General features: G+C 49.5%; 3 protein-coding genes across 10 annotated transcripts; all 3 read right to left on the bottom strand.

The window, feature by feature from the left end:
- Positions 1-2,277, bottom strand: LOC108005005 (carboxypeptidase N subunit 2). The gene is made up of 5 exons (XM_017068141.4): positions 1,560-2,277; positions 1,046-1,500; positions 834-982; positions 521-780; positions 1-460 (listed from the first exon to the last, which is right to left on the bottom strand). The coding sequence occupies exons 1-5, from the start codon at positions 2,114-2,116 to the stop codon at positions 31-33; spliced, it is 1,851 nt and encodes a 616-aa protein (XP_016923630.3). The 5' UTR covers positions 2,117-2,277; the 3' UTR covers positions 1-30.
- A 1,312-nt stretch (positions 2,278-3,589) lies between these two features.
- LOC108014470 (uncharacterized oxidoreductase YjmC) lies at positions 3,590-4,828 on the bottom strand. The gene has a single exon (XM_017080593.4). The coding sequence runs from the start codon at positions 4,818-4,820 to the stop codon at positions 3,663-3,665; it is 1,158 nt and encodes a 385-aa protein (XP_016936082.3). The 5' UTR covers positions 4,821-4,828; the 3' UTR covers positions 3,590-3,662.
- A 30-nt stretch (positions 4,829-4,858) lies between these two features.
- Positions 4,859-23,622, bottom strand: Dhc64C (dynein heavy chain, cytoplasmic). Of its 8 annotated transcripts, none has more exons than XM_036815172.3 (16): positions 23,275-23,622; positions 21,413-21,987; positions 20,520-21,354; positions 19,856-20,459; positions 19,696-19,801; positions 19,274-19,312; positions 18,953-19,108; positions 16,243-18,897; positions 14,780-16,180; positions 14,449-14,475; positions 13,238-14,390; positions 11,067-13,175; positions 10,554-10,749; positions 9,105-9,222; positions 5,450-9,045; positions 4,859-5,390 (listed from the first exon to the last, which is right to left on the bottom strand). In XM_036815172.3, exons 1-16 carry the CDS (start codon positions 23,516-23,518, stop codon positions 5,225-5,227), a joined length of 13,980 nt encoding a protein of 4,659 aa, XP_036671067.3. In that variant the 5' UTR covers positions 23,519-23,622; the 3' UTR covers positions 4,859-5,224. The 8 variants fall into 8 exon arrangements, with proteins under 8 accessions (XP_036671067.3, XP_036671066.3, XP_036671069.3 ...); XM_036815171.3 differs by lacking the exon at positions 10,554-10,749 and adding an exon at positions 9,619-9,817 and having other exon boundaries at positions 23,275-23,621; XM_036815174.3 differs by lacking the exon at positions 14,449-14,475 and having other exon boundaries at positions 23,275-23,621.
- Positions 23,623-23,726: the final 104 nt, after the last annotated feature.

Raw genomic sequence — 23,726 nt, 5'->3', positions numbered from 1 at the left:
AAGCATTTATACTTTAATATCCTTTCTTTTCTAGTCCTTGTGAACTTTCTTAATGGCCACGCTGGTTATATCGGCCTCCTTGAGCTCCTCGTCGGTGGTTCCATTATAGATGTGCTTCAGGTAGAGATTAAAGTAGTCCGTATAGTTCATCGGCGTGGAGATCTGATTCTTTCGAACTGGCAGCCGCGGGGACAGGGACAACATGCTGGCCCACTGGCCATCGCAGAGGTCATCGTAACGCAGCAGACCCACCTCGTGACCTCCCAGATCCCCAGGACCTCGGCACATGGGCTGCTGGCCATCCCAGAGTTTCAGCACAAACTCCCGTATCCACCTGGCCAAATAAAGGGCTCGGCAATCGCAGTGCCAGGGATTCTTGTCCAGCTTGACGGCCACCAACTTCTCCATGCCATGAAGTGCTCCATGGGGCAGGAACATCAGCTTATTGGAGTCAATGCGGCTAGTATATGGAAATAAATATTTAAATTCTTTCTATAATATACCCCCGCTCGTAACTCACAGTTTTTCCAGTTGTGCGAGAGGCTCAAAAGCTCGGGCATCGAAATTTTTAAGAATGTTATTGTTGAGCAGCAATATCTTAAGGTTGCTCAATCCTTGGAAATCATCAGCCTCCAAGGTGGTTAGATTGTTGGAAAAGAGTGTCAACCGTGTGAGGGCACTGACATTCAGGAAAAGATCAGCAGGAATGCTGGACATGGAGTTCTGACCCAAAAATAGTTCATGCAGGTTATTCAGCTCCACAAAGGCGTTGCCATCCATCTATTAAATGAAAATATTTAAAGGAATTTAACAACAGACTGAGTTACTTTTACATGACTTATCCGATTCGTGGTCAAATCGAGGGTGACCAAGTTGGCCAGGTTACTAAAAATGGTTGCCGACAGCGATGATATTCGGTTGTTGTGCAGGGAAAGAGTTCGCAGACTCTTCAGACCCACAAAAAAGTCATCATCTATCTTAGCTAGAAAATAATTAACTTGAATGAGCAGGGAGCTATTTACTTCACATATACGAAACATCCTACCTATTTGATTCCAACCAAAGTCGAGGGTCTTCAGCTTGGTCAAATATCGAATGCTGCCCGAACTGAGCTCACTGATTTTATTCCTGGACATATCAAGCTCCTCCAACATGAGCTGATCTCTCAGGAGATTAGGTGGAAAGTTCTTGATCTGATTGTCGCACATGTTGATCACCGTGAGTCTCTGGGCATGATAAAATATGGATTCAGGCAGCATGCCAATCTCATTCTTGCTCAAATCCAGAATATTTAAATTTCTTAACTTCCAGAAGGTACGATGATCAAGGTCCTCCAGTTGATTGTTTTGAATGCGTAAAACCAGCAGACTATCCAGATCCTGAAACAAATCAAAGGGCAGAAAATCCAGAACATTGTGTGACACATCCAACTCCTTGAGAACCGTCAGTCCGCGAAAGGTGTCCTTGTGCAGGGTGGACAGGATGTTGCGGGAAAGATCTCTAGGGGATTACAAGGCTCATATAAATGATATACCACAAAGGCAGTTAGCAGAACCCACATGTTCACCATGTTCATGGGTATCACCTGAGTGACCGGCACTGATTTCAGATTGGTGTTCCAGCAGGTGAAGCTCTTGGTGTCCGGATTGCAGCGACACACACCCGAGGTGCAGTGGTTCCACTCGATCTGGCTGCCAGTGGCCAGGTGCCAAATGGGCTGCTCCACGGATCGCAGGCGACTCTCGATTTGCCGCACCCGCTTGACCAGATCGAAATTGGCCAGATGGGACATGGCATTGACCTCCCCGCTATTTCCATCGCCATTGCTTTGCCCATTGACCTTGGGATTGGGGGGTTTCGGACCGTTCGTTGTCGTGTGGGTTCCATTTGGCATCGAGTTGATGAGCATCAAGAGCTGTGACACAATCCCCAGTGACTCACATGCATTCAGACTGCAATTTCTGGTGTCCGAGGAGATGAGGGGCAGCAGATACCTCTGCCGGAACTCATCCAGACTCTGGGCAGGCACATCCTTGGCCTGGGGAGGTCCTGTGATCACCTCGCCTGGATCCATTAGCAGGATGAAGCTCAATAGTTGAAAGATTCCCAGCGACATGTCTTCGGCGATTTCTAGCGACGTTCTGAGACGTCTGCCCAGATCTGCAGTCCCATTTATAGTCCACTTCGGACCGATTCAATTCGTAATTCAAATAATTTGCGAAAATTTGCATTTACTGCAATTACGCTTAAATAGCTCACAGCGCCACATGGGAGCCGGCGAATTGCAGCGCATCTTGCTGTCGCCCAGGCCTCACCAAAATCACCGGGATCCAGAGTCCAGATTGAAACCGAAAGTCTCTGTGTGCACGCCTAACAATCAACCGAGTGTCTATATGCTATATCGGAACAATCAGCTGAAGAGCTCGGTTGGGAAACCCCCCAGGACGTTGACTCGTAATACTCGTAATTGGACAGAGATTCATGCATTCTATTGTCAATGTGTGATCTTAGAATGTTTAGCAATTATAAGATAAAAATAATAAAATTATCAAAAACCTTATTCTGAATAAAATATTGCTACATGACCATTACAATTCTGTAATACGATTTTTTAATCAAAAAGAAAATATATTTCCTTGTCAAAAACCGGATTTCCTATTTTTGACAATAATTTAAACCCTTTTTTCGCCATAAAAATTCCGTTTTTTGGCTGCCATAACAAAAGTATAAGTCAGAATGAGGAATGTAATACCTCGTTGAGCTCGGTGTTTAATTTCCAACCGATTGGCTTTTTAACCTGAAAATTTTTAATTTTTCCATTTTTCGCAAAAAAGTGATGCAACCCCTACAAAATATGAGAAAATTGGTCAAAAAATAAATTTTCCTAAATCAGAACAGTCGGTCTTCTAGCTGTACGCCTTAATTTGGCTGAGCTACGATGAAAAAACCGAAAAAAATGTCGCTTTTTTCCTAAAAATCTGAATTTCGTATTTTCGACCAAAATTTGAACCCTTTTTTTCGCCATAAAAATTCCGTTTTTTGGCTGTCATAACAAAAGTATAAGTCAGAATAAGGAATGTCATATCTCGTTGAGCTCGGTGTTTAATTTCCAATCTATTGGCATTCTAACCTGAAAATGTTTAATTTTTGCCATTTTTCGCAAAAAAGTGATGCAACCCCTACAAAAAATGATAAAATTGATAAAAAAATAAATTTTCCTAAAAATGATGAGGATTGTTAGCATATTTAGCCAGCTGCTCAGAACAGTCGGTCTTTAAGCTGTACGCCTTAATTTGGCTGAACTAGGATGGAAAACCCGAAAAAAATGTCGCATTTTTTTGAAAACAAACAGTCGGTCTTTTAGCTGTACGCCTTATTTTGGCTGAACTACGATGGAAAAACCGAAAAAAATGTGGCATATTTACCAAAAATTCTCAAAAGGGCTGCCCAAAACAGTCGCTCTTTTAGCTGTACGCCATCTGGCGACAATAATATGCATTCACTTACAAACCAACCGTTTCCAGTATTTCAGATTGCAATACACCCACCCCCACAAGTCGGGTAGTTTGCTTAACTCAACATATAGATGGCGCATTTCGACAACCAACCCCGCGAAAAATAACGTTTTATTGAAATTTCCCCGACATTTACCGAGTATAAGACTAAAAGCTCTTCCTGGACTGACACCGGTCGAAAGCCAGTTCTATGGGTCGCACACAAAGCCTATCCGCAACATCCTTGTACTTGGACAAAAGGGTGTTGGGATAGGGCAGGGCCCGCAAATCCTCCACGTAGTTCATATGCATTCGCTCCAGTTCGCCAGGCAGCCTTATGGGTTCCGACTCGTCCGCCGGCTGGCTATCCTGAATGCGACCACAAAAGTCATCCAGACGTTCCATAAAGTTGGGTAAAAAGAATTCGGGATCGAGGGCAATGAATACTTGACCCAGGTTCGAGGGTTGACTCTGATCTAGGGGTATGTGGGTGGCATACTGGGCGCCGGAGAGCACTCCACACAGAAGATCGATAATGGCCGACAAGCAGTATCCTTTGTGACCTCCGGCGGGGAAGAGTAATGGTGACCGTAGCGCCAGGCTGGGAAAGCAGGTGGAGAAGCCTCCCTCGTTGGCCGCCCAGCCATGCGGTATGTACTCATCGTTGGCCCAAGCCCACTCCACGGCTCCAATATCCCTCACGCTGGTCGCCATGTCCAGCACAAAGTGGTACTCCTTACCCTTTACACAGAAGGCCAGGCAATTGGAGCCAATACTGGCCGACTTGGAGTCGGGTGCCATCATCGTCGGAGCCGCATTGGACATCACCATCCCGGCTAGCCCTTTTACAGCAGCTCGGAACGCATACCAGCTGGCCATTCCAATGTGATGAGATTGCTGGGCCACCACAAATCCAATACCCGCACTCTGCGCCTTCTTCACCGCCAGATCTATGCAAAAGTTTCCCACGAGGACGCCCAGGGCGGAGTTGCCATTCACATGGGCAGTGGCCACCGTTTCGCTGATTATGGAAGGCTCTGCATCCAGCCGGGCGTGTCCACGCTGCAGATCACTGAGGTAGTTGTCCAGGCGATTCAGTCCGTTGCCGAAGTTCCCTCGATAGTCGGCCACAACCAGGAACTCACTGATGCAGCGCACCTTGGAGGAGGGAACTCCAACCCGCAGCAGGCAATCCTGAATGAAACGACGGGCCTCGTCCACCAGAACCAAGGATGTTTCGTTCCGTGGCTGCGGAAAGGGCACAGGCATGTGGTAGCCGCGAACGGAGCTTCCAAACCACAGAGCTGGCCGAAGGAGCGCCCACATTGTGATGAGTCGGTTTTCATCCAATAGAAAGATTTGACTGGGGTTGCTAAGAGTATATATATTTTAGGAAACTTTAAGGGGATTGGGTAAAAATAATTTTACGAATGTGTTTATATAACAAAAACGTACTTCAAAAGAAGTAATTTTAGAAGTAATTAAAATTGTTAGGTCCAATGTTGAAAGTTTAAAATATTTTCAGCTTTAAGAAAGGATTTATAATCTCAAGATATTCTTTCGAATTTAAGTTTATAACACGTTCATTGGGAACTTTAAATAAAAAATATAAAATATTTCATTGACTTTTAGACACTTAAAGTGAGGGTTTTAAATCGCTTTTTTCCTGAAGCGCTGTAGGATTATTAGGAGTAATATGTAGGCTATAGAAGATAGTCTGTGCTGAGCACTTAGTTCAAAGCAGTGGAAGTCAAAACGGCCACACCTCGCTCGTAGAAGCTGTGCGAGTCCTGTCCTGCAGCTACGGCCAAGTCTACGGTGAAAAGTAGTTCCGTGCGCGTGGAGTTCAAGTAAACCGGCAATGTCAGCTTGCTGATGCGCGGCTCCGAGGAGATCCTATAAAAAATTAAAGCTTTAGTAAAGAAAGAACCCGATTTTCACAAGGGTAAACTCACTTCATCCACTTGAGAATGGTCACAGGTAGATCCATCATGATGGTGGAAGCCAGCAGCAACTCGTTGTTCTTGCACTGGGCGCCCTGCAGTTTGAGTCCAGTGACCCCGAAGCAACAGTCCTTCTGATCGGTCTTCAGACCAGCATCCGTGATGGTCACTTCCAGGGTGAGCTCCTCTAGCGACCAACTGTTCGCCTGGGCCACACACTGCCTGGTGGCCGTGATGTAGGCCTCCGGATTGAGCAGACCGCCCAGCCAGACGGGGAAGCCCTGCAGCTCCTTGGCGCCAGCCTGCGACACCAATTGCGATACCTTCTGCAGCTGCTGCACACGGTTACTGAAGTCCGTGATCCACTGGATCACTGTGCATCCAGCAGGAACGGTGTAACGCTTCCAGCCCTTCGGAATAATGCCACGCACCAACTCCGACAACATGGAACGGTGGTGGTTGGTCTGCTTCTTCTCGCCCTGGCAAATGAGAACAACGTCCTGGAGGTCCAAGATCACTGTTTGCAGCAGCCGGGAACCGCTGGTCACCTCGCGCTCGAAGTATCGGTACAAGGGATCCTTGATGTTCTCCACCGTACGCTTGAGCACCTGCAGATTCTTCGGGAGCAGCTCCAACCAAGCGGTAGCCGAGTTGTGCAGTGTCTTCATCCACGATGGTCGTCCATCCTCGCCGCGGACCACTCCAGATTGCTCCTGATCTTCCACGCTGTAGGCCAACTCATCGTCGTCCTCCAGCTGCTGCATCTTGAGCAGCTTACTGACCAAATCCGTTCCACGAGTGGTCAGCAGCACCTTCTCCGCATTGTTGGGCAATCCCAGCCACGAAGGAGTCTGGCGGTCGGTTAGGTTCTCAATCCACTTCAAGAAGTGGTCACGACGGGTGCCATCAGGCATGGTGATGTGACGCAAACCTCCAGAGGCGCCATCAACGTTAGCCACTAGGGCAAAGTCTGCCTCAAAGCTGCGGGCGGTGAAGAGCTTCTTTAGGAACGAAGTCAATAGCCGCTGATCAAAATCGTTGTCGATCTTTCCTCCGTAAATGGACTGCGACAGCAGGGTGACCAGGGCATCCCATGGCACCTTCTCTGGTGGCAGATTGGTACGACCCATGGCCGTGGTGTCGATCCAGGTGTCCAAGGTATCGCAGGCCACGCGCAGATCCGATTCGTTGAACTCGTACTTCTTGGCCCAGCCGAGGGGCACATATCGAAGTCGCTCCTGGACGATGGCGTGGAACCAGGCCAACAGGAAGTAAAGGCGAGCTCGCTCACTTGGGGTCTTCATCATGCGCGCCGCTGGCACCGTGGAGAAGGTGCGCAGCAGGTTGGCCCGAATGCCTGGTGGTGGCTCAAACACAAAGATGCGGCCAGCACGCAGTAGGTTAACCGGGACCTTGGGATTAATCTCCATGGTGAGGAAGAGACGGAAGCCAGAATGAGGCTGCAGTGAGTGCATCTTCTTCTCCAGCTGCACAAGCCACTGAGGAGCCAAGTGGACGTTCTTCAGGAGCACCCAGCGACCAGTCTTGCAGGCCATGTTGATGGCCCTCTCAGCTTGGTTGAAGCCCTCAGCGGAACCGATGGCAATGCTGGAAATCTGCTTGTTCTGCTCCGCAGCCAAGTCATCTACACGTCCTGAGGCATCGAAGCCGGGCACCGAGCAAAGGAGCGCGGGAGTGTTGCAGTTCAACTGCTTGTCCACTACGGCGGTGAAGTCCAATTCCTGTTCGGCATTGGGCATGAAATCCTCTCCAAGCACAGTGTTGACCACATTGTGAGCGGCGGCTATAACGCGATCCGGCCGGAAGGCCTGAATCAGCAGCAGCTGGTGCACGGAACTGGCAATTGGACTGAGTGCCTTAGACTCATCCCACAGCTGAGGAACAACCTGTTCCGGCGAGCTCTGCTGCAACCAGGCACCCAGCTCGGGAATGGAGCGCACCTTCTCCAGAAGTTTACGGAAGATGGGAAGACGAGTGGCCAGACGGTTGACACTCTCGATTTGCTCACCGGAAAGTCCTTCCACGTGAGTAGGGTTGGCAAGGAGTCCCTCTCGGCTGCGCAGGAAGAAGTTGAACTCCGCATCCAGGTTAGACTCCGAGGTGCCCTTCAGATGGATTTTGCACATGAGCAGGGCAAAGGTCAAGCGATCATTGTGGATCATTCCACGAGCCACTCGCTCATAGCACACTTGGAACAGATCCCTGGTCACAATGCCCAGACGCTCCGAATGATCGGTCCTGCCCTCCAGCTTGGTGTTATTATACAGCACAGTGGAGAAGATGTCGAGGAACATCTTCAGGGAGTACTGGTAGAGGAAGTGCACCTGGTTAAGGCTGTCCATGGTGAAGTAGATGTTGCTGCAGGCCACCGAGAGTGGCAGATACTGCTGCGACACTGTTTCGATCTCGGCTATAACCTTGTCGGTTTCATCCACCTTCTGGTTGATGTCGTACGCTTCCTTTTTTAGTGTCTCCAATGTGGTAATCACCGAGTCATCGTCCAGGATCTTGCCCTTGGCGTCGTTAAGCGCCTGCAAAAGACTCTTCTCCAACTGGCGCAAACGTAGTCGGAACTCGCCCTGAAGCTTCAGCAAATCGGAACGCTTCTCATCGATGTCCGGACGCTCAGCCTTCAGCACCTGGTTGAGGCACTGCGACTGCAGAGAGCTGCGCGTGACCGTAAAGTTAACGAATGTCACCCTGGAGCAAATGTCCGGCGGGAATTCCACAGTGGGATCGCGTGTGGACAGGAAGATGACGAAGGACGGCGACAGATCAATGTCCTGGTCACCGAGGGTGATCAGCACACGACCGCCAGTGCGACGCAGTTCGCGGTTCAGCACCGGGTTGAGAATAGGATCGTAGTTCTCCACATCCTGGACGAGCAGGGGATTGCCGAAACGCAGTGCGGACTCCAGATTTTTGCGGAACGAGTCATCCAAGAACGAGGTCTTTGTGATCTTCTTGCCAGCGTATTCGTTGAGCAGGAAAGTGGTTGCCTGACCCGAAGGATCAATGATCAGCGGATAGCGGTTGAAGCGCTTCAACATAATGGCGTTCTCCGTGCACAGATCATCCGTGGGCAGGGCATTTGCCTGCCAGCGCAGTCGCTCGTCGGGATTGGAAAGGTATTCGGTGCGAGCGATATCCGCGCGGTACTGAATGCTGGCCGCCTGCAGATGCTGTGACCAGGTGGTGAACAAGTTCAACCGATAGTGCTGATCAAAGTAGCCACCGTAGGCGATAAAGGCCGCGGAGAGCAGCACATCGCCCACAATGGTGGACATCTGGGACTTGAAAGTCTCACTAGTGGACTCCCAGCGCTCGCGTTCAATGTTCAAGCTCTTGAGCAGAGCAATAGAGCGATCCACCTTGGCCTGGACGTTCTCCAGATCGGTTTTGATGGCCTGAGCCTGGGAAATGAGCTGGGCGTACTCCTCCTTGTAGGCAGCAATACTGCGCTCCAGTTGCTCCACCAGGTCCTTTGTTTCCTTGGCACTGGCCAGATTGACATCGGCCTGCTCCTCCAGGGAGCGCAATTCCTCGCGAAGTGGCTCCACACGCTTCAACATGTCAGCGTACTCGATCTGGATTTAAACAGTTTATGTTTAAGAAATATCCAGCATAGATTTCATTTGATCCTTACCTGAGCAATGGCCCATTTAACCATAGGACCACAAGCCATACTGGCACGATTAACCTTTTCGAAGTTATAGTCCGGATTGCTCAGATACTTGGACTTCATCTTTTCGCGCACATCATCGCTGTTGTGATACAATTCTTACATTAGTCACTGATAAAACACCCCAGCTTATTAGGTTATTTGAATGAATTAAGCAAGCAAAGCAGTCGGATTACTATGAAACAGCGATAAATTTGACCAAAACCAAAGCAGAAATCAACAAAAGTTAGAGCCAATAACCAAAATTAGTTTGAAATTCAGTTAAATCATTAGAAAGTTCAAATATTTACAAACCATAAGGCAGCTCGCTTGAACAATTCAAACTAGAACTACAAAAAAAAGTAATAACAAAGTCAACTCAAATGAAAACCAATTTCTACACTCGAAACTATAGCATAACATCAAAAACATCAACAAGAACAGGAATTAAAGTCGATAACAAAATGGTTTTGTGGGTAAAAATTTGTTTCATGCTTACGTTATGTTCTCGGTACCGAAGTTAGATACAATTGAATTTATGAAATTTTCGCGCATGATCACGGCACGGATCGATTTCCAATCGGTCGCATTTTCGCCCAGCAGCAGGCAGATCGATTCGAGAGCCAATTTGACCACCGACGGCGGATTAGCCATGGTTCGCACCTCAACGAGCTGTTGCTTGCGGATCGACTTGACCGCTGCACATCGTCGATTGGTTGATTGATTGATCGATTGATTGGTGGGTTGGTTAACATGAGGGATCAGAATTAATATACGGTTTGAGCACAACGTTGCACTTATCTATTGTTATAAAATTAGGCTAGGTTACCATCTAAAGTTAAATACTAAGGACCGAATTGGTTCCTTTCACCTGGACCTGGATCAGGGTTACGACTGCTGGTTAAAAATAATTGTACTCTTGCAAAGATCGAAAGTTCGGTTTTTAAAGTTATAATGCAATGAGAATATTCACGGTTCTAATTCTCTGTTATAAAGCAAACACCATACAAGATTTTACAATAATGTAGTTTATCCCAATTTTGTATTTTCTCTGCAAGAGTGCAAAGAACTCGGCGAACCGAGCAGACCTAAACCTATATTAATCATATTCCAACTTCGTATTTCTGTCTTTAGTTTTACACACACAGAAGAGACAACTTTTTACACATCAGAATATTAGGGATATCATAAGGAAGTTAAGGGTTATGGTAAGTTGGCCAGTGCATTGCGTATGCTTTGGTGTTTGCTTGTATATGTATATAGAGTATATTGTAGTTATGGGTGGTACGAATGGAGATTATATTCAAATGATAAGGATCGAAGGATCCATCGATTCGATTAAATATGTTTTAGACAATAGACTGATTGCTGATTAGGATTCGATGGGTGAGGTGCTAGATGATATCGTGATGCTAGAGAGAAAGAGTTGCGTACGTGATCTTGTCAGTCTCCAAGTTAACGATCGAGGAGATGAAGCTGTCTTTAACGAGGATGCCCCTAATGGCCTTCCAGTCGGCGGCACTCTCGTTGAGCAGCTCGCAGACCGACTCCAGGGCCAGTTTAACCACGGCCGGCGGATTGGCCATCGACCGGACCTCGGCCAGGTGTTTCTTTTTAATCGAGCTAACGGCTGTCGGATTGCGAACGTGAATGGAGAGTGGATTGTTTGGTTGGGTCAAAAATTAACACAAGTAAATAAATTTAAATTATGGGATACCAGGAAACAAGATTTTGGGTCCGGGTGAGCAATATATACAATTTGTTGGTATCTTATATAAGTTTTAAAAACATAAGTCGATGTTTTGTAAACATTTTTTGGTCACCCAACTCCAACGCAAATTTTCTTGGGTGTTTGTATTATCATTAAGTAAGAATAAATATAACTAATTCTAGAATTAACTAGTTTAAGTGGCCGCCCTTTCAAGAACTTCCGCCCGATGGACTCACCTGCTTGTGCATCAATAACAGCCGGTTCCACCTGGGCCAAATCGGCCATCACGTATTTGCGCTTCTCCTCGATCTTGACTGTCTGATCGGCCAAACGGATCTGGATCTCCTGGGACTGGATCTTCTTTTTCTCCGCCTCCTGCTGATCCTGGAACATCTGCTTGAGCTTGGCGTTGGCAGCCTCGTTCTTGGCCTGCAATTCCTGCTTCTTCACGGCCAGCGACTTTTGCATCTCCTCCACCTGCTCCACAGTTTCGGCGATCTTGTTGAGACCCACGTTGAGATGAAGCTGCTGCTCTTCCAGGTCGCTGCGCTTCTCATTGTACAGTTTGACGAAGTGGTGGATAAAGTCCAGGTAGTGACGGGGAGTAACTGCCATGGTGCGACCGCCGCGCTTGGCCAGTCGAGCGTTGGCCTGGTGGAGTGTCTGGTGGACATACACACACGAGTTGATCACCGCATCGCGATGAGTGGGATTGGCCGGCACCAGATGGCAGACGGACGGGAAGAAGTCGGGCGCATGCCAGTTGGGTTTCTCCAGGTCCACACGAGTGGTGAACTCCTTGCCCACCTGGAACAGAGCCGAGTCCGACCAGTCGCCAAACCAATTTAGGACACAACGATTGAACAGAGCCGGGGAAGTGGCAGCGCGATCCTTGAGTCCATCGGTGGAAGGATTCATGGTGAAGACCACGTGCAAATTGCGCATCACCTGCTGGGTGAACCACTTGTACAGTTCGTCGCTGGAGTCCAGCATGAGACCCTCGCGCTGGGCACCCTCCTTGCACTGAGTCATCAGAGTGGTGTACTCGTCACCCTCGAACAATCCAGGCACCTCTCCGTTGGCCAACAGCGTGTTCATACGCTCCAGGAAGCCAGAGTCCAGAACGTTGGATTCATCCAAAATAAAGGCAATCTTCTCGTCCTTGCATCCAGAGCGGCGCAGCACACAACGCAAATCCTCGTCAAAGTCCTCGCTGGTATACTTGTTGTGCACCTTGATCTGGAAGATGGACAAGCCATTCATCCAGGCCACGAAGCGGGAGAGCGTAGTCTTTCCGGCTCCTGAAACTCCAATCAGCAGCAAGTGACCCTGTGGCTGGCGGAAGATACGATCGATACGCAGAACGTGGTCGAGAACTTCGTCGAAGAGTACGAGGGGCACATCAAGCTCCTCCTCGTAGAAGACCTTCAATCGGGCGCGCACATAATCACGCAGCTCCTCACGGTTCACCGGCATATAATCCTTGCTCAGCCAGTTGCTGTACAGGATCGGCCGCTGTAGAGCCTCCTCTTGGTTGATTCCAGGGAAGTGTTTCTGGCCCACCAAATCAATGTTTTCATTGGTCCATCGGCGCTCCGAATCATCAACCAGTCGATCCTGGAACAGTCGCAGAGCTTCGTGAGCCCAAAGACGCACCAGACCTTCAACAGGAAGGGAATCCAAGGGACGAATGGCCTCGCAGATACCACGTACCCAACGGGTCATCTCACGAGGCGAATATACGTAATGCGGTTGCATGTCCTGCGTAAAACGATCCTGTGAGGCCAGGTAAAACTCCACCATGGCATTGGTCAAAGGCTCTGCGTAGCCACGAAGGGCAGGCATCAATCTCAGCATGGCACGCGAGAAGGTGCCGTAGATCTGCTTAAGCGATGTCTCTCCAGGGTAGTCCACATAGATGATGGGAACATGCCTCAAGAACCGATGCGACAACGGCTTGCGACCGGGATCGGTGGGCGGGTTACAAGCACCCACAAACTGAATGCGTTCCAGTGAAACCCAAGCCTGATCGCTGGCCCTGTAGAAGCCCTTATGCTCCACCAGTTGGCGCAGGAAAGAGATAACACGCTGTGTTCCATAGCTGTCCATGTCCGGCAAATTGATTTCATCGCAGAACAGCACCAGCCACTTTCCAATCTGAACAGGTGAGAGGACCACTCCGTTTGGTGTCTTGCGGTATTCACAGTAGTGGTCAAACGTCTTAAGCAGCAGCTCCGGGGTGGTGGCCGAGGAGAAGTTTAGGCCCACCACTTCCATATCGGGCAGAGCTCGGAGAGCCGAAAACAGGGTCATAGTTTTGCCAGAGCCGGGTGGACCGCAGAGCACTAAAAAAAGAGTTGGAAATGTTTTATTATTTCTAATGAATATGGTCAGTAAATGAACTCACCCAAAGGTTTGTGCTCGGCCAGCCAGGTGTACAGCAGCGACTCGTGACGAACGGTGTCCAATGTCGGCACAACAATGTCCGGAGAGGCCACCTTGTGCGTTTCCACTTCGATGACCGGCACCTTGTTGCTCCACGGAACCCAGTCACCGCTCATGTTGACCTCGTAGTCGATGATTGGAGCACCGGCAGCTCCCGGCAGTGGAACGGTGGTCACACTGCGCACAAAGTCTCCCAAATCGATGCGAACCTTTAACTTGGCGTCGCCAGCAAAAGACCAGAGCACGGAGTAGACCAACGCCTTGGGTATATAGTGCTCCAACTGATCAGCGGAGCAGGGGAAATCTGGATGTTGTGCGTTGAAGGTCAGCACATTTCGAGCCGCCTGGTTCAGCATGGAGAAGAGCGAACTGAGGGCACGCAAACGGGTGAAGTCCATAATGTGCTCCTGGTCCATAGCGTACTCCAGGGTGCGCACCACGATGCCATCGGCCGAGAAGAAGGGCAGCAGGAGCAAAGCAATATCTCGTTGCACCTGAAGAGAGGGTGACACCTCCTCCTCCTTGTCCTTTGCCGGCTTAATGACGCCCACAAAGTCTTCGTCGCCGTCCTCCAATGGAATGCTACGCAAACGGGACAGATAGTTTTCGAATATCATCTCCGTGGAGAGCACATCCTCCGAGAACCAGACCATGCCGCAACGCGAAACTGTGGCCAAAGTGGCGAACTTCAGATCCTGCACCTCAAACATCACCCTCACGTTGGGAGGCAGCGAAAGACGCTCTCCGTTGGGCAAGGTCAAGAGCTTGTTGTCATCCAGCACGGAATTCAAATTCTCCACCCACTCGGGATCCACATCACCATCAAAGATGATCCATTGCCGCTTGTTGATCTCACCGCGCACATTGTCGATAATCTTGCGCAGAATGTGGGTGAACAAACCATCGGTCCACTCACGAGTGTTGGGGTCTAGGACACCGTAAAGCGCCTCCTTGGAAATGGCCTTGGGATCGATGACATGGGCTACTCCCTCAACGCCCTCGAAGCGCTCCAGAGCCTTCAGAAGTGTCTTCCAAGCAGTGGACTTGCCGGATCCCGATGGACCCACCATCATTAGTCCATGGTTTAGGTTGGAGATCTGGTACAGTTGCAGCACCTGTGAAAGGAAAATGAGGGTCAGTACAAATACGGATCAACCCTGTCGGATTAGTTACTTTGTCCACCCAGGTGGAGCCGAGTCCCTGACGATTAGTAAGCATGTTCAAAGCGAATGGTTATGAAGTGGATTACAATTAAATCCATGCCTTATTGGGTGCATCGATTTCGAATGAAAAAACCATAAGGGAGGAAAGTAATCGAATTATTGAATACTGAATTTAAATAGGCTGTCACATATTATTATTATTTGGGAAAATTAACACCGTGTTAAAAAGAAGCTACTCAAGGTGAAATTGCTCAGCATGTACTTAAGTGATTACTTTTCAACTCCTCAGATTTCTTGACAAATAAATCGACCCACTAAAAAATCGTGTATGCCCCTCTTACCTTCTCCATCCAGGCAGCGCCCTGCTCGTCACCCTCGCCGCAGACCAGGTAGTCCTCCTGGCAAACCTTTCGGATTTCCTCCTTCAGACCCTTCATCTCCGCACGCGTGTATCCCACGTTGGGGAAAACGTCGCTCAGAAGCGAGAAGAGCAGCGGAATGTCCTCGGCCACCAGTTTGGGCACCATGGTCTCGCACACCGACTGGATAAGAATCTCCTGCTCGGGTAGATTTTCGGCCACCGAAGCCTCGTCGATGTTTTCGTCGCCGCGTTGTCTCATCTGTTCCTTGATCTTCATAATGCGATCTCGCTTCACGTTTCCGGCAGAGATCAGCACGGACTTCAATGCACGCAGACCGAAGTCGTAGTGGCTCTGGTTGGACAGTTGTTCGTCGCACAGTTTGAAGAAGGGCACAATCTTGCAGGCCAGTTTCTCGGCAGAGCGGAAGCCTTGCGAGAACAACATCACCTCGGCAATAAGCTGGCGATCTGGCGTGGTCATGGCCAGCGAGCGGAAGAGTTTCTTCAAGTTATCTGGCAGATTGGAGCGACCGGCATAGCCAGGATTCATGGTTATGAAAATAGCCATGTCTGGAGATACGCGGACCTGCTTGCCCACAAGCTCCACCGTGATGCTTTCCTTGTTGCTGTCCATCTCGTATTTCAACGCCTCCTGAATGGTCTGGATCTGTTGCGAGCAGGCGGAGAGCATGCGCTCCTCCAGTCGATTGAACTCATCGAAGCAGCCCCAAGCTCCCACCTGGCACAGACCGACAAAGATGCGGCCCATGGCCTGGAAATCGAAGGTTTCATCACAATTGAAGACGAGAACGAAGCGTCCAAGTTGGTTGCCAAGAGCCTTCACAGACTCGGTTTTTCCTGTGCCAGCAGGTCCGAAAGGAGAACCTCCAAGACGTGATTCCAGGGCCTGTGTCATGGTCAGATAGCAACGATCCGTCAGTGGAGTCTGAACCAATCGATCCTGGACACCCAGATACTCAAAGCCGTAGAAGAAGCGTGCATTGGCCATGTGGATGGTCAGTTGTTTCAGCACCTCAGTCTGCCGTGGATCGAAGTAGAAACGCATCTCGCACAGCCATTGGAAGGACTTTGGCGAGGTAACTCCGTTGTTAAGGAGTCGGCGAGTCACGGTTCGCTTGTGGACAAACTCGTTGATAAGGTGCTCCAGTTTGCGGCGACGGAGAGGAGGCTGCTCCTGCAAGACCGAGTCAGCCAGTACATTAAGAGTGCTCTCTACATTCCCCAGGACCTGCTGCATCGGCTTAGCGTGGTTGTTCTCAGAGGCCTGTTGAAGGGCAGTCTCCACATCTTCGGACCAAAGGATTTGGGCGGCGAGCACCACAATTTGGGCTTGATACTTGTCGCACCACTCCATGTAGGCCTGCGAATTAAAAATAATAAAATTATTATCTATAACATTTTATAGAAAACATTTAACCATACCTGAGGATCGATCTTTCCATCGCGGAACTGCTTGATATCCTGCACAGCCTGTGCCAACAGCGAAGCTAAAGTGAAACGCATCTGCTTCTCCACCAGGGACAGCCACTCGTTGATCTTGGGATGATCCACGGTGGACACCGGGTTGATGAAGTGCACCTCCTCGCCCTCCCGAGATGAAATACCCAGAATTACGTTGTTTTCCTCGTTCAGTAGGATGGCAGCCACACCAGCAAACATTTTCTTAAAGTGCTTTTGCAAACGGGCAATGTTCTTGCTGTTGCCAATAATCTCCAAAAGATCTTCATCTCCCACGAAGTAAAAGCGTGGGAACGAGGTTCTCTCCCGCTCCAGATACTCACCCAGAGCCTTCTGGATCTTGCCCAGCAAATCGGCCAGACGTTCCAGGGATCTCTGCACTGCAGGAATGTTCAAGACATCCATAACCTTGGGCGATTTGGTCACCTTCTTCATCAAGCCAAGGAACTCAGAACTGATGCTCTGGAAACGAGAGGTCTCTACCGGGAGAAGCGTCTTAATGTCAGCGCTACCCGAGAAGATACCCTCCAAGTACACCCAACGTCTTTGCACATCGATCCATACATCGAACAGGGCGTTAATGCGGTTCAGCTTTTCCTCCCAGGTCAAAGCCTCCTCCTCGAAGACCTTGTAGTATGGAGACAGCTTCATGGCGGCCACTGAGTTAATGTGCTCCTTCACCTTGTTGAACAGATCGTCCCAACCGCGGATGATGCGGCACTTGTTCTGGTAGTTTATCAAGTCAAGTTCGTAGTTCTGCCAGGACTCGCGCACCTGCTTTAGGAACTCCTCCAGCGCCATCTCGCCCTGGGCCACCAGGATGATGTCCTTAACGACATTCTCGTTCTTCTGCAGATTAACATCCCACACTTGGCCTAGGGACAGATCAGAGATGACCCAGTTAACGCGCAGTTGCTTGGTCAACTGCTTCCAGTGGCGCTCCTTAAGAGCATCAGACTTCAGCTCCACAATCAGCATGTTCACCTTGATGTAGCTCTGGATCAGTTTCTTCACGTACTCATACGACTCGTACATGCGGAGACGAGCGGGCAGCTCCTTCAGCTGAGCCATCATGGCCTCCAGTTGCTGGCGCAACTTACGTGGCTGCACCGAAAGCCATGGCTTCTCACGCGTCTCGTCGATCTGGGTCCACACCTTGGACAACTCGCTCCAGACACCACGCAGATCTTGCAATTCCTCAAGAGCCACGTTCATGCGCTCGGCGCTGTTGTTGGGCACCGCCGATTCCTGCAGTTCCAGTGCCTCCTTGGCCTTGACCACGTTGTCACGCTCCTCCTTCAAGCGGGAGTACTTGCTCTCAAAGATTTGCAGCTGTTGTAGGGCATCATCCGGCCGGATCTTGCCGCCCGTGGGTTTGGTCTTCTCCCAATCGTTGAGGAAGTCCACAGTGCGCGTCTCCACAGCCTTGTCCTCGGCCACGATCTTGGCCTGCAGACTGGCGACCTGCGTCTGGATGGCCGTGTCCTTGCGCTTGATAATCTCGTTGAAGGCAGACCACTCACCCTCGATGTTGTCCACATGCAGCCAGTTGTTGGGGAACTGGAATCGCTGGCGCTCCAGAATGCGCTGTGCCTCCCTGAACACCTCCACCTGCTTATCCCAAGCAATCATGTCCTTCTTCAGCGACTGGACGTAGGTAATGAAGCTCACTGCATCCGATGTGCTGGCCGCCTCGATGCTCTGCATCTCCAGATCGGTACGGGACTTGGACACCTTGCCGTGGAAGCTGGTCATCTCTGTGCCCAACAGGGTGCCAAACTTGCCAAGTGCCTCCTTGTGCCAGGAGTCGTATTTCAAAGTGACCTTGGCTTGCACCTTGGCGTAATCAATAATTATGGGACCATAGGCTCTGCGAGTATCAGAGGTATCAAAGGTGGTGCGTGACTGCTTGATGTCATTCAAGCACTTGATCCACAAGTTCACATCCTCGCCCAACCGTCCGTACAGCATGTCAGCCTGCAGATCCCACAGACTCTGGTAGCGCAGCCACTCATCCACGTAGTTGCGCACCTCGCTCACCTTATTTTCAATGGCTCCATAGGCGCTCTCCAGGATCTTTCCCTCTGGCAGCTTGGTCAGCAGGTTGCGGTACGTCTGAGACACTGGCTTCTCCAAGCCCACCTGGTAACGGGTGCTCTGCAGACGAACTTGCGAGGTGACGATTGCCTGCCAGGCAAAGAACTGCTGCATAATCTGGAAGCGGGCTTCCTCGATCGAGGGATAAAGATACATCTGCTGATTGGTGATACGAATCTCATGCACAGCATTCTGAATCTGGGGCTCTCCTCCCAGTTTATGAGTGGGCTGGGCCGGTGCATCGGTATCCATGGAGGTATCCACCTCCTTCTTGTTGCCGGTCAAAGCCTCTGTCCAGGCCTGAATACCCGCCTGCAGACGGTGGGCCAACTTCTTCTCCACCTCCTCATCGAGTCGGGTGACCCAAACACTCAAGTTGGAGTACTGACGCAGCGAGAGATCGTCGACGGCATGCTGAATCTTCGACAGAATCTCCACGAAGGTGGCGGCGCTGTAGGGACAGGTCTCCAGCGAGCGCACGTCCACATCGAGTTGCTCCTCCACAACAAGCAAGTCGTCGACCTGGTAGGAATGAGTATCGTTGGTAAATATTTTAAAATTTCTTATTTTATAATACCTTTTCCTGGAACTGGGTCACACACTCCGACAGGCGGAGAACGTACGGATCTAGCTTGTACGACTCCCAAATAAGCCCAATTCCCTCGGAGACCAGATTGAGGACATCCTTTCGCAGTCCTGCCACAAGTGGTACAATACTAGCACGATCTTCGATCTGTATTGGATACAATCTTCAATTAGTTTTGGATTACAAAAGGATAACAGGTAGGTACTTTCTTTGGCATGCGGGAGAGTTGAACAAACTAAACTAGAAAATCAAATAGTGGTTGCAGATACGGATTACGGAATAAACAAACTTTTAGGGGACAAACGACACTACCTTGAATACAGAATTTTGTGCTAGACTCCTATTATTAAGCTGCATGAAAGAAAGGTTGTTGGTTTTTTGGTTGGTTTAGTTCAAGAGCGGATCTCGTGACTAAGACTAGGGTGATCAGATATGGGCGTGTGGAGTGTTTAAGGTGTGTGGATAGCAAAATTCAAGCTGCACGCCAGGAACAAAGCAATGCAAGAGAACAGAGCAAACGCTCCAGCACGGTGACATCTTGTGAGGAGTGGAGTGACACGTGTGATTTTGTAAAGTGTAAGAGCTGGGCAAAGGTGTCAAAAGATATGTAAGGCTGTTATCAGACATATTTCCATTGATTACATTCTGGTACAGACATGTTAAAATCTGCGCTTTATAAAAAGTGTAATCTCTTTCAATTCGTCTGATTACAGCCTTCGATAAACGAATCTTACCTTCTCCAAAGTGCGTTCGTAGGTGCGAACACTCTCAATCAGGGATATAGCATAGGGATAAATCTGGTTGGCCTGATGCGCCTTGTTCACAATAGTCAAAGGAACTCTGTGTATAATATTTGATTAAAATCTAAACTTAAGAAAGGATCATAAACCTTACCTGAATCCTAGATTCTTGATGTTGCGCACCTCCTTTGCCAGGGTGATAATCTCCGGTAAAAAGTTGACCCGCAGACGCAGGACATTTCCACGTCCAATGCGAGAACGCGTTGACTCGATAGTGAAGATACGGCCAGTGCTGCCGAAATTGCGCTCTTGCACCTTGCGGGCCCACTCATGGAACACATCCGAGATGGACAGCTTGGCACGGAAGCTGTCACCGTCGGCCTTTAGCTTCTGGCCCTCGATGTGGGTCTCCCAGCCCTTGCCCAGCACGTCCTCGACGCGCTTCAAGTACATCGTCAGCTGGTTGTCGATCTGACGGGCCCAAATGATTGAGCCAGCCACTGGTGGAAGATCTCGCACCGAAGACAAACGGCAACTCTTGCTCTGCGGGTACTGCACCTTGAACTTCTCGTGCAGAGCCTCGATGTCGTCCTTGACGCGCTGAATCAGCTGGGTCTGGTACTCCCGGATGGCGCCACGGATGTGGGGACGCACGAAGAGCGCATTGAAGCGGGAGAAAATACGGAACATCTCGTTGGCATTCTTGGCTGTTCCCAGCTGATCACGTAGGTGGGCCGTGATGCGGGTCTCCACGCGATCTATGAGTAGGAAGATGCTTTTAGTATATTCTAAACAAATAATAAGATAAAATTATTTACCAATCTTCTCCTCGTATCGCTTGACAGCAGCTTCCCATGCCTCGGATCCCTCCTTGGTGATGTCCAGGCAGTCCACCTCCTTGACGTTCTCGTAGGCCAGGTTCACCTCCTCGATGGCATTGGCATCGGCGGCATCCAAGCTGTACGGCTGCTTGGTTTCCACGGCGTTGCCGTCATCGCTGACTGCCGGCTTGGTGGGCCGCAGGACACGCAGGATGACGGTGCGCAACTGCTCGTGCTGGCGTCGGAACTTGCGCATGTGCTCCATGCGGGTCTGCAACTTCTTGTGCGCCGGCGAAACGCGCCACACCATCTTAAGGTGCTCATCGCGCTTTTTCTTCACAATGTCGCGAAGCAATCCCTGCAACTTGTCGTACTCATCATCCCAGCAGCTGAAGATTTCGAAGCACTGGTTCATAACGCGCTCGAATTCATCGAAGGGAATGTGCATCAGTCGTCGGGTGCCCAGCACCTTAAGCAGCTGCTGCGACAGATCCCTCGAGATGGCCTCGATGAGCTTGAGGCACCGCTGGATGGGGTACTTGGTGTTGCGAACCTTGCGAAGATGGGAAAAGATCTGCTGCACGGCAGGTCTAATCTTCTCCAGCTCGGTAGCGGATAGTAAGTCATTGATAGGGAAATCCTTCATCAAAGGATTGTAGTCGGCTACCGTGGCTAGAGCTTGTTTAAGCCCGGTATCCGTATCAAATGAAACGGTGGCATGGAAACGCTTTCCATGCTTCAGAATGTCTAAGGTCAGAGCCACTTCTGGCGACTCTCGCTTCTCCTGGATGCGATAGAGTGCGCGCTCCAGATTCAGCCAGAAGGAGATTTCCTGGTAAGAACAATATAATTAATATTTAATAGCGTATTACTCGCCTATTTCTTCTCACCTGGAGCGCCGTCCCTGAGCCCGGATCACGGTTCAGCTTGGTCACCTTCTTGATTTCGGTGATCCAGCGGTTGACACCGGTCTGCAGCTGGTTCAGAAACGAGGAGTCCTCCACCTTATCGCCAAAGTCAGCCACCTTGGCCTTGCGGTTCTCATCCGAGCACTTCCGAATCACATTGTTGACGGTCTGGTGAGCCGTAAGCGTGATCTCCGGTATGTCGATGTTCTGCTGCAGATGCAGCAGTCCCATCTCCAGCTCGGCCAGCTTCTTCTCCACGGAGGGAGCCATCTTGTCGCCATCGCGATCAGCGCGTCCCGACTCCTTGACGTACGACTTGAAGTAGGGCGCCAGGGACTTGCTGATGAACGCGTGCAGCGTCTCGTAGGGCGATCCGTCCGAAAAGTTGATCAGCCGCAGCTGCGAGTGGATCGACTTGTCCGCCTCCACGACCACGCCGCGCTTGATGCAGGCCAGCGAGGCCATGCGGCTGTTGGTGAAGTGGACATCGTTGCTGATCTGGTAGGTGACCTGTTCCTTCTCCTCCTCGCCCTCGGCGGGCTGCTCGGTGTCGTCCTCTGAAAGTGGCAAAAATCAATATAAGTAATGGTTATCCACTCAAATGTGTTCATTCTCCAACACCGCTTAACTCAAGGACAGCTAATTCCCCGGCAATCACACCTCACCCACTTTCAGTGCGGCCCATTTGGCATTGGACCCAATGGCATGGCACTGACATGATTTCATTATCAAGGCGACGACCTCCGGGATTTTAGCGGCCAAGGGAAAACCTTCGAAATTCGTGCGCTCAAGGCTGGACCTTGGGGAAGTCACTGCTCCCACGCAGTTGGCCTCGGTGCCAATGCCACTGTGCCGGGTGGCATTGCCTTCGGCCAATGTCAATGTCGGCCCCAAAGTCAACGAATCGGGCGAAGGTGTGCGCAGCCTCCAAGGTCGCTTCCGTAAACAAACTTGTTGCTCGGCGGGCATCAGCTGTGTTGTTTGCCGGCGAAATGTTTGTAAGCAAAACAAAGCCGGCAAGCGGAAAACAGCTGTTTCAAATTATCGTTGCAGGCGAATCTATCGACCTATCGTTATCGGGGTGAGTCAGATGGGCTGACGTCATGCATAGAAACTTGTTTTCATACCCTTCAGTGAGGTATAATGATTTTTCAATACAATTTGTCATTACTATTTTGGTCTGAACTTATTATATGGCTTGAAAACACCATTGACTTACGTTAATTCATACATTTTATCATTAAAAAAATAACGCAAGCTGGCTTACACCTAAGAATTATTTTTCTGCTCGGAAAAGTTATTTGTTAATTGGAAATTAAACAATTCATTATATAGAAGTTCCTATTACATTTTCAATATTTAACTTAATCAACAAAAAACATACTTAAAGTGAAATTTTGTTTTAGTTAAAAATTGCAATAACATTTAAACATCATATTCTTGACAAGATGAAGACGAACAGTTTCTATTGCGCATCTCAGCAGTTAGCAACTATTTTGCACCTAATCATGAGCGTTTTATTAATACAAACTATATCTGAACAATATTTCCTTCCAACAATAGGGTATTCAACCCTCGACTACCAAACAAAAGGCCCATTCTAATTGGAATTCAAACAGAAAACATCTGCCGCATTGATTTTTAACAAACTGGTTGCGTATTCAGCTAGCAAACGCAATAATGACTCATTCAACCATATAAATATAATATTTATAACTCATTTAATGGAAAAGCAAAACTTTAAAAGCTGGCCCACCATTTTATCTCTGCAGAAATGACGCCATTTTGTGTCATTTTTTCACCCAGCACTTTTTTTGCCAACTGGGCGAAAGTTCTGATTTTACCTTTAATGCAATTGCGTTGGACGTAGAGCGCCTGCACCTGGGGATCGGAGAGGAACTTCCGGATGGTCTCCTGGTTGACAGGATCGTCCAGAGCGTTGTTTAGCGATGCAGGAACCACATCCTCCTCCGGCAGCAAGATGGTCACCGCCTTGCGAAGGTAGTTGGCGAATGCATCGTAATTCGCAATGGATAGGTTCACAACCGGATCCACCGATGTATCGGGGTTCTCCAGGGAGTCGCCCATGTCCCTCGATGGTTTTCGGTTGGTAAATACTCCTCAAAATGTGCGCAATTGGATTTTTTCACAATGCCTCGCCCTGTGAAAAATTACGTGTGGTTTTTTTTCGCGAAATGCAGCGATGGCCCTGCCACCTAGTCAAAAATCCACTGCAAAAATTGAGGAGCTGCCGTAGTTCAGAGAGAATCAAAAATGCAACACTGGGCCGGGGGCT

The sequence above is a fragment of the Drosophila suzukii genome, chromosome 3 (assembly GCF_043229965.1).
Source record: "Drosophila suzukii chromosome 3, CBGP_Dsuzu_IsoJpt1.0, whole genome shotgun sequence".
In the NCBI taxonomy this organism is placed as follows: domain Eukaryota; kingdom Metazoa; phylum Arthropoda; class Insecta; order Diptera; family Drosophilidae; genus Drosophila; species Drosophila suzukii.
This window is presented reverse-complemented; position numbering and strand designations above follow the sequence as displayed.

What these genes read in the sequence shown, in the direction of transcription:
- LOC108005005 (XM_017068141.4), bottom strand. Translation starts at nt 2,116, where the DNA reads ATGTCGCTGGGAATCTTTCAACTATTGAGCTTCATCCTGCTAATGGAT. An exon ending in CCCATGAACATGGTGAACAT is followed by an intron (nt 1,501 to 1,559) that starts GTGGGTTCTGCT and finishes GTAATCCCCTAG; the next exon opens with AGATCTTTCCCGCAACATCC. An exon ending in CCACGAATCGGATAAGTCAT is followed by an intron (nt 781 to 833) that starts GTAAAAGTAACT and finishes TTCATTTAATAG; the next exon opens with ATGGATGGCAACGCCTTTGT.
- LOC108014470 (XM_017080593.4), bottom strand. Translation starts at nt 4,820, where the DNA reads ATGTGGGCGCTCCTTCGGCCAGCTCTGTGGTTTGGAAGCTCCGTTCGC.
- Dhc64C (XM_036815171.3), bottom strand. Translation starts at nt 23,518, where the DNA reads ATGGGCGACTCCCTGGAGAACCCCGATACATCGGTGGATCCGGTTGTG. An exon ending in ATGGAAAGATCGATCCTCAG is followed by an intron (nt 16,181 to 16,242) that starts GTATGGTTAAAT and finishes TTTAATTCGCAG; the next exon opens with GCCTACATGGAGTGGTGCGA. An exon ending in ACCATTCTCAAGTGGATGAA is followed by an intron (nt 5,391 to 5,449) that starts GTGAGTTTACCC and finishes AATTTTTTATAG; the next exon opens with GATCTCCTCGGAGCCGCGCA.